At 40.1% G+C, this 13,012-nt stretch overlaps 1 protein-coding gene across 1 annotated transcript; it reads right to left on the reverse strand.

Annotated features, from left to right (window-relative positions):
• Window positions 1–3,082: 3,082 nt before the first annotated feature.
• On the reverse strand, window positions 3,083–6,144 carry LOC311024734 (voltage-gated potassium channel regulatory subunit KCNG4-like; the record flags this gene model as incomplete). Its single annotated transcript, XM_084027287.1, has 2 exons — window positions 3,083–4,245; window positions 5,419–6,144. 2 exons carry the CDS (start codon window positions 6,142–6,144, stop codon window positions 3,385–3,387), a joined length of 1,587 nt encoding a protein of 528 aa, XP_083883413.1. The 3' UTR covers window positions 3,083–3,384.
• Window positions 6,145–13,012: the final 6,868 nt, after the last annotated feature.

Genomic DNA, 13,012 nt, shown 5'->3' on the forward strand with positions numbered 1-13,012 from the left:
CTCTTTCTCTTCATCTCACTCCAACTGGTTTTCTGCCTTTTCTACCTCTCGTCCTCCTCATTGGTCTCAGTAGGAATACCAGAGGAAGTGCACCACCCCAACCTGTCATCCGCGTACTGTAAACGATGCCAGAATCGTTCGCTGGTAAGAAATAAAACTTTGCCCGGTTATGAAGAACACTCTGTGTTCTGTTCACTGTACGCTGAATGTCATCTACACTCACCTCATTCACAATGCAAATTCTCAATTCTCAAGTGATGAGAATTAAAGTAAAAATTAAGGGGAAATAAATCATGAAAATAACATTAGATAATATCAGTTATTGTAATAACACCAGAATAGACTGTCCCCCAGGAGACCACTGTTCGTGTCCCATGTTGACTGGGAAAAAATAATGGTGATTCATGATGTTTTCCTGATAATCATCAAAGCCACTCCCCTCCTCATCAGCCAATGCTGCTCACCTGGGCCCACAGGTGCTCTGCATCAGCAATCAGGCCACTATATAAGCCTACATCTGATCCGAGTGACCTCTGATCCGAGTGACCTCTTACCTGCCTGCTCACCCACCTGCTGAAGAAAGTACGAAAGGTCATTACCAACCGTACCTGTGTGCTGCATTTGGATCCTCACTCGGACCTTGTAAAACTGTTAAAATGACCCCTAAACACTTAACATTTTGTGAAGAAAAAAATGTTTTTATTGCATCAAAAAAAGACAATTTTTAGTGAGAAACATCAAATAATCTTTAAGATGATCAAAAATCAAAATGCATAAAAAAAGAAATACATTTAAGAATATATAAATATTTTGGTGTCAAATTTTCATTTTTTTTCAAGACAATTTTAACGATGATCCTAATGGATTTTAACCACTATCAACTTGTGAGTTTTTTTTATCGTGGTCTGCATTGTTTCATCCGTTACATAATGTTATTTAACATAAAGAAGAAAGAAAACCCGCCAAGGGCAGTTATTAATTTCAACCCAGCCTCACTTCCAACTCCTAAAATACTCTCGACAACTATATATTGTCGAGTTACTGGTCATTGGTTTAATCGTGCAGGACCAGCGTTCAGCATTTCAGTTTTATTGGAGTTTATGAGCAAGAAATCGAGAGACGTCCAGTTTTTCACAGCAGACATGCAGGCTTTAATAATAATTGTGAATGATCATCTGCCCTATTTAATATCTGGACCTTTAAACACGCACAGGAGAGCCAGGCTGGAGACACCAAATTGGATTTCCAGTCGCTCGTACAACGCTCCAAAGTGGAGTGCTAACGATCAATTGAGCAGATACACCGTTTATTGAGTGTGTTGAATTGTGTTTGGAGTGGCAAGAGTAGTGAGTAGTAGTGAGACAAAGTGTGTGTGTGTGTGTGTGTGTGTGTGTGTGTGTGTGTGTGTGTGTGTGTGTGTGTGTGTGTGGTGCAGACATTCCTCTGCAGACCAGAGATTATACCAGAGAAATATAATGACAGGCCTACTGAGTACAAGAACCAGCTCTGGTTCAGGGAACAGAGGGCACCACATCACATGATCTCTCTCTCTCTCTCTCTCTCTCTCTCTCTCTCTCTCTCTCTCTCTCTCTCTCTCTCTGGTCCCCCTCCTTCTCTCTGGCTCTCTCTTGTTCTTTCCATCTAAAAGCCTCTCCACATGGCCGTCTTTGTTGGTGTATTCCTGGCATCGCTGACTCTCCTCAGGGGCAAACATCCTGTGTCCAGAATTAACTCCTGGCATCTCTTCCATTCTTTTATAGGCCTCAGTAGTGCTGCTGAGTGTTTTGTGTATATTTTCGAGAGGCCGTTACCACCAGTCTGGATCAGTCAGCCTCCCACTATTGCCGTTTATTTTGCAGGTTATATCCAGGTGTGATGCACCTGTCTGTCTAATGCGTTACAGCTCCATTTGTTCAGCAAATGTAACACATGGAGTCAAAGGCATTGTGGGTGTATCCAAGTTTGATTTCAATGTGTTCCCTTCAGGGTGTAATCACCATGGTATTATTGTATTGCAGTCTGTAGGGAGACATATGTTCTCTGTCTTTGAGTGACTGCCAATCGTTTCCCCATAGCACATGACTGCTCTGTTGAGAAAAAGAACATGTCTGCCCTCTAGTGGACAAAACACAGCCAACAATCAGATTCAACTACTGAATAATTTGTCTCAGTCAATAAATACTGTTCATAAGGAGGCTTAAATCCAAGACATCAGTGTTAATATGCTGTTATAGTTAGTTAGTTAGTTAGTTAGTTAGTTAGTTAGTTAGTTAGTTAGTTAGTTAGTTAGTTAGTTAGTTAGTTACCGGTAGTTAGTTAAGCTATTCATTATGTAAGACATCAAAAAATACAGTTGCAATGGTGACATGATATATGTGAAAGAAGAACTTAACTTCTTACATTTCTATTCAAAACAATTTAGCAGGGTGGTCAGAGTGGCAATTTGTATGTGTACTAATACCATTTTCTTTTGAACTAGTCAAATGACCACTGGAACTAGTTCAATGCTTTTTCAAGAGGGGGCCTTAAAGCGACACGCCCTAAAACGGAACGTTTCAGACAGAGGGATAATGCAGGTATATTCAGACAGACAGTAGGAGAATAATAATGTGATTTTTGAACATTAAAGCATGTATTTGTGTTTTAGTTGAAACCCAAAATATAATTTTGAACCAGAAAATGAACATAATATGTCCCCTTTAAAGGTTCCAAATTGTAGAAAGTGAGATTTCCATGTCTTTTTTGGATTATCAAGCATGTCGAGATGCTTTATAAATACTGTAAAAGTATCAATAAGCTCAATCCACAGGTAAAATGCACACCTGTATTCAGAAATGGTGCCTTTAAAACAAGCTGTCAGGACGTCCGCACGGTTGTGATGTCACTGGGAGAGAAGTATGAAGATTTGAAGTTTGAAGATGAGAAGTATGTAGATTTGTTTCAGTGTGAAAAAAAAAAATCTTCTTTACGTCAATATTGTGAAAGAGGCTAGTGAGTATCTCGCTTCAGTGAAGCAAGACAGTGACAGAGCAGATGAAGAAGACCAGAAACACTGACCAATCAGAGCAGACTAGAGGTTTTAAACAGACAGGTGATAAAACGGAGCGTTTCAGACAGAGGGTAAATACAGCTATATTACAACTGACAGTATGTGAATAATGAATAATAATGGCTTCTTTGAACATTGAAGCATGTTCTAGTACAACCCCAAAATACAAGTATCCAGTTTACAAGATTTTACTGAAGAAGCTAAATCATCACTATCTACAACCTCGCATGCTGCTATAACAGCCTCCACTCTTCGAGGAGGCCTTTCTGAAGTCGCTGCAGGAATTTTCTCCCACTCAGCAGTCAGTGAGGTCAGGCAGGGGAGTCCATGTGGACTCAACAAGTCACTGGAGACTTGCTCTGAGCCAGCACTGTAATGTCTTTCATGAATAGGTAATAAGGATCATCGAGACCTGGTAGGAAATCTTTTTCTGGCCAGATATCGGGCAACGTGTCTCTTTCCCTCATGCTTTCCTCAGCCACTGTGGCGAGCTCGGCCCCCCTCTCCTCCTTCCACAGCATGTCGTGGTCCTCCTTGAGCTCTATGTAGGTGCGGTGGAACGTGTGGAAGATAGACGTGGAGGGGAATGCCAGGATGAGGATCCCCAACAAGATGGTGACCAGCGCCACCACCTGGCCGGGGATGCTACGCGGCACCATGTCACCGTACCCCACCGTGGTCACCGAGATGATGGACCACCAGTACGACGCCGGGATGCTGCTGAAGCTGAGCTGGGGGGACTTGGCGGCGTTCGGAGCCAGCTCGCTCTCGGCCAGGTGCGCCAGCGGGGAGAAGAGGGCCACGGCAACGCACACGAAGAGCAGCAGCAGGCCGAAGTCTGTCATGCTCCGCTGGATGGTCAGCCCCAAGGTCTGCAGGCCCAGAGAGTGGCGGGCGAGCCTCATCACATACAGGATACGCAGGGCTCTCATCACACGCAGGATCAGACCCAGTTTATCCAAAACGCTCTTTCCTGCGTCGGCCACAATGTCCTGAACGGCCGGATCCCTGAGATCCACAAACAGTGACATGTAGTAGGGCAAGATGGCAGCAGCGTCAATTATGTTCAGAGGTCCATGGGCAAACTCCAGCTTGCTCTCTGCGTGGAAGAATCGCACCAAGAACTCAAAGGAGAACCAGGCTACACAAATGGACTCCACCACAAACAAGTTGCGGCACTTTTGGGAGCATTTACCCTGTGGAGACAATGAAAGACAGAGACACGGAGGACGTTTGACAGGCATGCAAATGGGGTGAAGTTTCAGTAGAAAGGTAGAATTATATTGCTTAAGTAGTAGTTTTGCATGTTTCCACCCCCATAACTCTCATTTCTGCTAATTTTAGTAAGTAATTAAATCATTTTTGTGACTTATTGACAAGTACCAATTTTCCTTGGTGTACAGTGAACACAATAATTAAAAAGAATAAACAATAAAGCAAAGTTCTGCAGTCAAGAACATAAATTGAAAAATTACCATAAAAATGAAATCGACACTATGGCCATACTATTATAATAAATGTACAATTGACAGTAAGGAGGCACAAAAATATACTTTCAGATACTAAGAGATACTGTGGGGAACACTATGAGTCCCTTGAGGCACATTTGCAATTTGTGATATTGGGCAATATAAATAAAATCAAGGTTATTTCATCACAGTCGAGGAAATGTCCCTGTGCAGTGATGAATTTTCAAGCAGTAACTATTTAAAAATAATAATAACGTAGAAATGGGTGACTAAAATCAAACTTTTTAAATGCAATACATTTTTACACTTAATATTCAGTACACTTGTTGTGAAAAACTAGTTGAATCAATTGATTGTCGAATTTACTTGGTGGCAGCATAGCTCTTGAATGCATTCTTCAGGGCATTCTTTAATGTTGACATCAATCAGCATGGTTGCTGCTAGGGCCGTCACGATTCATTTGAAATTTAAACTACCGGTAGATGGTGGGAAAAAATTCAACATTCAACCTTGTTCTCTTTTGTTCAAATTCCAGGCTGCCACTATCCACTATCCCTCTGAGCTACTGCCGGCCTAATGGACTCCTGTTCTCGATGCTGATCCGCTATCAGATAAGATTGCCTCAGCTCCCCTGCCTGCCTGGTTTTGACTTTTCCCTGGCACTAAGCCTTTCCATTGCTATCACCATTACCCATCTCACACAACAAGCACTCCATCGATGTGTGGGAAATCTTATGAATAACACCACTCACATGAATGAAGCTCCCAATCAACTTGCCATGGTACGTCAAGTTTCCATTACATTTGTCAAGAACAAGTGTAATCCACTTAGCCCATCAATTCTTATTGAAAAAGACAAAAATCGCTTTTGAGGAAATGTTATCAAATTTTCATACATACCATGGCTTCTTCCTGTTGTTGGTCTGACATGCTGCTCATGCACAGGGTGGACACAGTGACCACCACCATGAGGACGGACAGGAAGGCAAACACTTTCCCTGCTACACCTGAGTGAGGGTTCTCCACCGCTTCACCCAGCATGTGGAACAGGCTGCCCTCCGCCACAGGATTCCTCAGCTCGATCCTTCTCTGCCGCCACTCGTCCTCCTTGCGATGGTGCTCGGCCACACCCTCAACGGAGCAGGTAACACGGAGGCGGCAACAGGGCTCCATCTGTCCTACGTCGATGCCCCAGTACAGCAGCTCGCCGTGCAAGGCCACGTTGCAGACCTCTTGCAGCAAACGCAATTTCCCTTTTGCAAGGAAGTTGACAATCGCCCGAAAGGCCAAAGGGTCGCGGTCGAAGAAGAACTCATGTCGCATCTCGTCATAATCATCGCAAAACTCTGCTATCTCTCTCAGGGTGGTGCAGAAGCGAAGGCGACTTAGGCGGCTCTGGGGGAAATCCTCCAGGGTGCTCCAGGGGAAGGCGTATCGAATGCCCCCCACGTTGATCAGGGCCTGCTGGGATGGATCGAGGTACCGGCAGGACGCCGCCGGCCCACAGAGAAGCTCAACACGCTGAAAGTACAAGCCTTTCTCAGTCGGTGTGTCAGTGAAGACGTGACTGTAACTGTCTTCCGTACTGAAGGAGTGGTCATCAAAGCCACCCCCGAGGATCGGCATGGTGGTAGTTTGGTATTCAACAGAACAACTCCACTGTAGTTACAGTACTGCGTCTGATTGGAGATTTGAAGAAATACCCTGAAATCATGGAATATAATGGTAATTAGTATGTAACTTTTCTTATATTTGTGTATTAAAGTATTTTTATTAACACGCCCTAATAAACCCGATACACTATTTATTATCTAATTTCTTGCACCAAACAGCAGGCAGCCAACATTAGCGGTTAGCTAGTGAAAATAGCGGATAATTTAGCAACTAATGAGCTACAAGGTGAGTGAATATTGGACTCACATTCATCAGGTGGCCAGAAACACAACCCTAAATACTAATGTTGCTCTGTATCTGCTAAATCTCGCTAACATATAATAGTAGTAACAACTTAATAAAATTGTTATATGTCAATCGTGCTTCGGCACGTTATGGATCAACTGGGCCTAGTGTGAATGTGTGACACACAGGCTTTTGTGGGAGGGGGCCTTAAAGAGACAGGCGCTAAAACAGAGTGGTTCAAACAGAAGGAATATTCTTCTGCATTAATATATTTTTTTGAACATTAAAGCATATAAACATGTTCTAGTAGGAAACCAAAGTTATATCTTGGTACTATATGCACCTGAAAATAATTGTGATATGTCCCCTTTAAAGTTGCTGTACACCTAAAAAGCTGATTATTGTAAGAGTTCACATTCACCAATTAAAAACCTTCCTTAATCACTGAAATCCATCCCCATAATCATAGACTTTTTTTTTTGTAGATACTATTTATTATATTTTAGCTCAAGTCTCCATACAGCATCATTCATGACAAAATAACTACTGCACTGTACTTGTAGTAGTGTAGAGTTGTTAAACTCACCTTAAGTTGGTTAAAACTCCATTCAAATCAACATACAGAAAATTCTCCCCATTGTCTCCGATTCATTTACAGAAAATGCGATGTGCAGTAAACGGCACTCAAATGTGTCGTCTTACTTCAGCAGAATTCTGAAGTAGAAGTGAAAAAGAAGCAAAACTCTCCATCTGTCCATTCATGCTTTCCTCCCATCCTCTCCTAACTCCAATGTTTGGGTGACTAATGGATGACCCTGGTCATTCTGAACACAATCAGGATATTTTTGTGTCCAGTTTGGTCTAAAACATCATCCATTAACTTTGTCAAACTCGAAGCTTTTAGCTTTAATGCATCAAAAGCCGGACAGACAATGCCAGAAGACTGACTCATCCACAGGGGGGAAGGATTAATGAGATTAATATCAAGAGGATAAAGAGCCAAAGTCAAACACAAATGTAACAAAGTAGGAATCACAAAATATACCAACAGCGGAAGAATTGGGCAGTTCATGGAAATAGTCCAAATGTACTGTAATCAAATCAGTTTGTAGCTATTTATGGATCTGGGAAGATCTGTGATAAACAAAAAATGCATCATCTGCATATTATTGAATACCACAATAGGGTATTATGACTAGGCATGGGATGATGTGATAATAACAATAATCATCATAAGTCTCTTCAAATTTAGCTAAAACATACTGAAATCACTTAAAATTACATTTTGTTGAAAAACAAATATGTTTATTGTTATAATATCACAATTTAAAATTGTAGGATATTTTAAAAATGAATTACATTGTTTGACTTTAATTTCAAATTATTCATGTGACGATATTCGTGATTATCCTGTTAATGGAAATACACCACGAGTGACTCATTGTGAGCATTCTTTATAGCGAGCCACGATAACGTTCTGTATTGTCCCATCCCTAATTATAACCTTTTTTATAACTATTTCGATTATCTCTGTCCATTCAACCATTTTTAATTTAATTACAAGATATCCTCCAATTTTCCTCTGATGGGAAAGAAGATTGTACAAACTTCTTGCTGTTATGAACATATCAGAGTCTCTATCGGTCAAAAGTTAACGTGGCTGCGATTAATGAACACAATATGCTTGTTTTTTTGTTTTTTTTGCCTTGAATGGTCCCCATCTGTAGATATTTAATGATTTAGCACAATTTTATAATTTATAGCAAATTATTTTGCAAACCTCATGACAGAGCGCCACAGACCCCACTTTGAGAGTTACGACGTAAAGCTCTTTGGGGAAAATGTGTCATAAGTGATATTGGGCTACATCAATAAAACAGATTTAAGTTTGATTGTCCGAGGTTCGTTTGAGGACTCTGTCTTCTAAAATGCTCTTTACAGAGAAAACATTCTTATTGTTGTTGTCATGCTGGAAGAATGTGAGGCTTACCAGCAGTTTCTCATAGTGCACTTTAAGAAGCCAGCCAGACTTTTTAAATCCATAGTTCTGACAATGTAATTGATGGATATTTTTGAACAACTGTGTTTTTGCACCTAAGGGGGATAGGGTATCTTTATTGTTACGGTTTGTACAGAGGTGCTGGTTCATATATCATTTTTGGCCTAATTTATTCCATAAAACATGGGGGATTTCTTTTTCTTTCTTTTTTTTTTAGGGCAGTATTTTCTGATTTATGGAGTGATACAAAGACCTGTCCAACATTCAAAGATTTTTGAACCATGGCTTCATCCAATGTCCAGATTAACGGTCTTGAGACAATGTTAAATATAACTATTTCACTCAAGCATTTTTACGATGATAGATGGTGGTGAAATGGGCCGCTGATGTCAGAGAAGAGGCAAAGATATAATTATTTACTTCCCTTAAGTCTGTGGAGATGTACTGTAGATTTCTGCAATAGCACCAACATAGAGGATTATTCATACTATTATGATTGATTTTTGTACTGTTGCCAAGCAACACTCACTCAGAGAGGCAAATTGTAATTCATACTTATCTCAACTTTGTGCAGAAAAAGATCCAATTCTGCTTCTTTCTTTTGTCAACTAATATCTTCACCACACAGACAGAGCCCATGGTGGGCAAGCTTCATCGCAAAGGCCCTCAAACCCAGTCTGTGAGTCATATAATAATGTTACCTCAAATTTAGTTTATCTTGAGTTTAGCATTTAGAAATGTGCAGGCAATTTGCATAATTGGGTTGATGGGTAGATGATAGGATTGGTTCAGATGCCTAGGTTAATTTAGCCCATATGCTCTACAGGAAAGAATCAGGCCTCAATAAAATTCTCTTTGCATGATCTGCTCAATGGTTTTACCTTGACACAGACAGTAAATGATTCTCTCAAAACCAGAGGATTTGAGCAAAGCTGCCCATCCATGAATCCTTTATTTTCAGTGTCTATTTACTGCACAGTGTACATTTGCATTTTGGCCAGCTGCTGTGTGTGGGTGGGACCTTACATGTTCACTCACAAGAACAATAAAGCACAAGCGTCATGTGTACAAATCCAGCTGATGAACAGATTAACCTACCAACAAATTTAACATACAAGGATTAGCGACTGGATAATCTCTGTCAACAGATTCAGCATTCGTGTGCAGATTTTGGTATCAGAAGCGTTCTGGTTTGTCTGTAGTCCCGATCAAAATGCTTATTGCTTTTCAAAACTGTGTCATTAATGTCATCTGGAAAAAATCAAGGAAAGTTACAATTCATTTACATCAACATTATTTGTGTTTTATTTATATGGTGTACCCAACCAGGGTCATTTTGACCCCGATATAAAGTAACAGAAATAACCCCACAGTCATTCAAACTTTGTTATTCAGTATGAAAGCATACGGAGACTTTGGGTCTCATTATATTCGCCCTTGTCAAAATAATGGTTGAATAAATGTAATTCAAATTTATTTATTACACTGTCTGTGTCTGTCCCCTTCAAAATGACTTACAGTGTCCCCCCTCACCCCGTGTGACTCTAAATCAACCAAATAGTTCCATCGAGTAAAACTGCAGGAGCCCAATACATGGGCATCTTTTAAAAGTACTCATTAAAACAGAAACAGAAAACAAGGATAGGAAGTCACGACAAACAAATTGTTTACCTTAGCGTTATTTGCCAATTCACTTTTCAGATAGCCTTCTGGCCATAGTGAACACACAAAAAAAGTGTTCAGGTTGCCATCAGGTGGCTGAAAATGGTACTGCATTACAGAGTTATGGTACATGTGCACGTGATACATGTGTGATATTTTATATAAATTACTTTTTAAATGTATTCCTTGTTTCCTCAAGGAAATGTGCAGTCAGACCATGCTTGATAATGGAGATCATGATGGAAAATGGTGACTCTTGTCAGCATTTTTGCTGAAAGGGGACATATCATGCATATTTTCAGGTTCATACTTGTTTTTGGGGTTTCGACTGAAACAAATTTACATGCATTCGTGTACAAAAATACTAACTTTTTCTCATACTGCATAATTACAGAAAACATTTTTAATGATATGGACCCTTTAATAATAACTGCAACCATGGACAAATGTATATTTTAAGGTCTAAAGTGAAAGGAACATGATCAAGTGGGTCTTTTCCAACTGATAGTGAGGATAGTTTTGAGTAAGAGGGAATGAGAATGGATCCACCAATCAGCTCTGAGATGCAGTTCTGTAGCTGCCACACGGTACAGCCAAGAAGAACTAAACCAAGAAAGCCACGAGCCAACACAATGCATCTTGTTTTAACTAGCATATTAACGATGCTGTCAGAGAAGCAGAACAGGATGTGTGGGCGCTAAAATCTGACTCAAACAGCATCTCCAAAGGATCAGTGATCTCATGCAACTGAAACGATGAAAGCTTTATCACACCTTCACTTAGGAGTACACATTAATGGTTTACCACTGCACTAGCAGCAGGAACACGGCTCACCACAAACGCCGTCATGTGTTTAAGACATCTGCCGATTCTGCAGCATCCTGAGAGCACGATACAGATGAATGAAATGAGAAATGGCTGAAGTTGTCTCATTAACTGCAAAGGTCACTTTCCACCACTACATTAATTACTCTAATCGCTGTCACTGTTAAAACAGTGAACATCATAGGACATCAAGATATTATACTCGAGAGTCTGCAGAGGTAGGTGGAAATCCTCAGGGACATTAAACAGATTTTCATAACGAAACTGAGACTTCAATCTCAGATCCTAGTTTCAACAGCTTTGGTATTAATGGGCAAGAGATAAAGCTGTTTTAGGTTAACGCTCAGCTCTGCATTTTTTTTAAGACAAGAAGATCTATTAAACATGTGATGTGAAGAATGAAACTCATCTTTAATGAGGTAAATATACCACATTATGCAAACTGAGTGAACGTACTGTCACATTCTCAGTCTATGCTTCCTTATATATTACTGTAAAACTGTATTTAACTGTGTTACCTTGCATAAAGAGCTAAGTTTGGTATATGAGGTTATACAGGAAGATGCAGGTGAACCCTGCAGTATGTCACAGTTTCTTTGCACGTGCATGCTTGTGTGTAGTAATTTATGCGAGAAAAGTAGTACTCTGCTCCAAGAGTGTTATTATGAGCAACAAAACTCACTTTCTGTGCCTTGCTTGTGGGCATCGTGTGTTTTTACACATGGAGGCAAGGCAATTACAATGTATTTCACTACTACGAAACTCATGTTTTACAAAGAGCTTGCATGCACAGATATAAACCACAGTTACGCCCCTATAATGTCAAAGGCTGCCATGGTTACTGACGTCACCTTTAAAGTTAAGATCATGATATTACTCATCGGTTCCTGACAGTTACTCTCAGTGTTAATTCAGCGTTTCCTCTTTGTGGTTTTTACAACCTAAGTACAAAAGTCTTTATTCAACTTTTCAAAAAAAAAAAAAAAAAAAAAAAAATGCAAATCAAATGTGAATATAATAAATATGAATAAATCAATACACAATACCAGCCTGTTTAAGAGGATTTTCAGAGGAGAGAGAAATGTGCAGCTGATTATACTTCCTAATGTGTTGCCAATCTGGAATTTAAATAATTTAAGAAGCAGTCGTCCAAGAATTGACCCTTGTGGAACCCTGAATATATTTTTCTATTACTTTTGTAACATACAAGTTTCTTTCAGGTACTTCTCTATAATTCTAAACATCAATTACCTGTAAAGCAATCATATTTAGTATTTTTACTAAAAATGTAACATTCAAAAACTCAGCCCCATCAGGATGTAGGTCTGTTTTAACTGTCCCTCTTTAAAAAAAAACAAAAGAACATATTTCCCGTGAAACAACAAAAACTTTGGCAGGAAATATTGTGGTCATGTGAGAACCTGAACACTCAATGTAAAAAAGCTGATTGAGAAAACAGGTTTTCAGGGTTTTTGTGAGAAAGCCAGTGACAACAGCCAGTCCTGACAGGCCAACTCAATCAAGTCTTAAAATATCAAGCTCAATCATGTCAAAGGTAGCTGTGAGGTTAAGTGAAACTTTAAGAGAAGTGGGGGAATGAAACCCCAAACAGATGTGAAAATTGATATTTACTCATTCTTCTCACTGTTCTGGATGAACGATTTTGGAAGAGCACATCATGAAAGGTTAGTGGAATGATGAATCATTTACAACGGCTAAGACATTCAAATGGATAAAGACTATATTACATCCACCGTCTCAGTTAAACAATGACTAGCCGTGCACACTGAAGTACACTGCTCTGAGAACTTCCTCTCAAGAGGGCCGACTGTGCTCAGCATGGAGGTGAACCTCGTTGCAGACTCCCATTTCATTTTTGTTCAGACAGCCTCCTGTTTGCTGCAGCAGATACTTGATGAATTATCAAGCTCTGGAACTCCTCCCAAAGTAGCTCAGCTCTTTCAACCCATATCCCGCTCCTCTTTTCTCTTTGTGAGGATGGGTTTTTTCGCAGAGCCTCTCTTTCTGTCAGCTTGTGTCCATATAGACCTAATATAATGGTCTCGGATTCTTCAAACTGCGGGAGGAATCCAGATTTGTTTCATGAGC

Source organism: Eutrigla gurnardus (genome assembly GCF_963514095.1).
Source record: "Eutrigla gurnardus genome assembly, chromosome: 14".
In the NCBI taxonomy this organism is placed as follows: domain Eukaryota; kingdom Metazoa; phylum Chordata; class Actinopteri; order Perciformes; family Triglidae; genus Eutrigla; species Eutrigla gurnardus.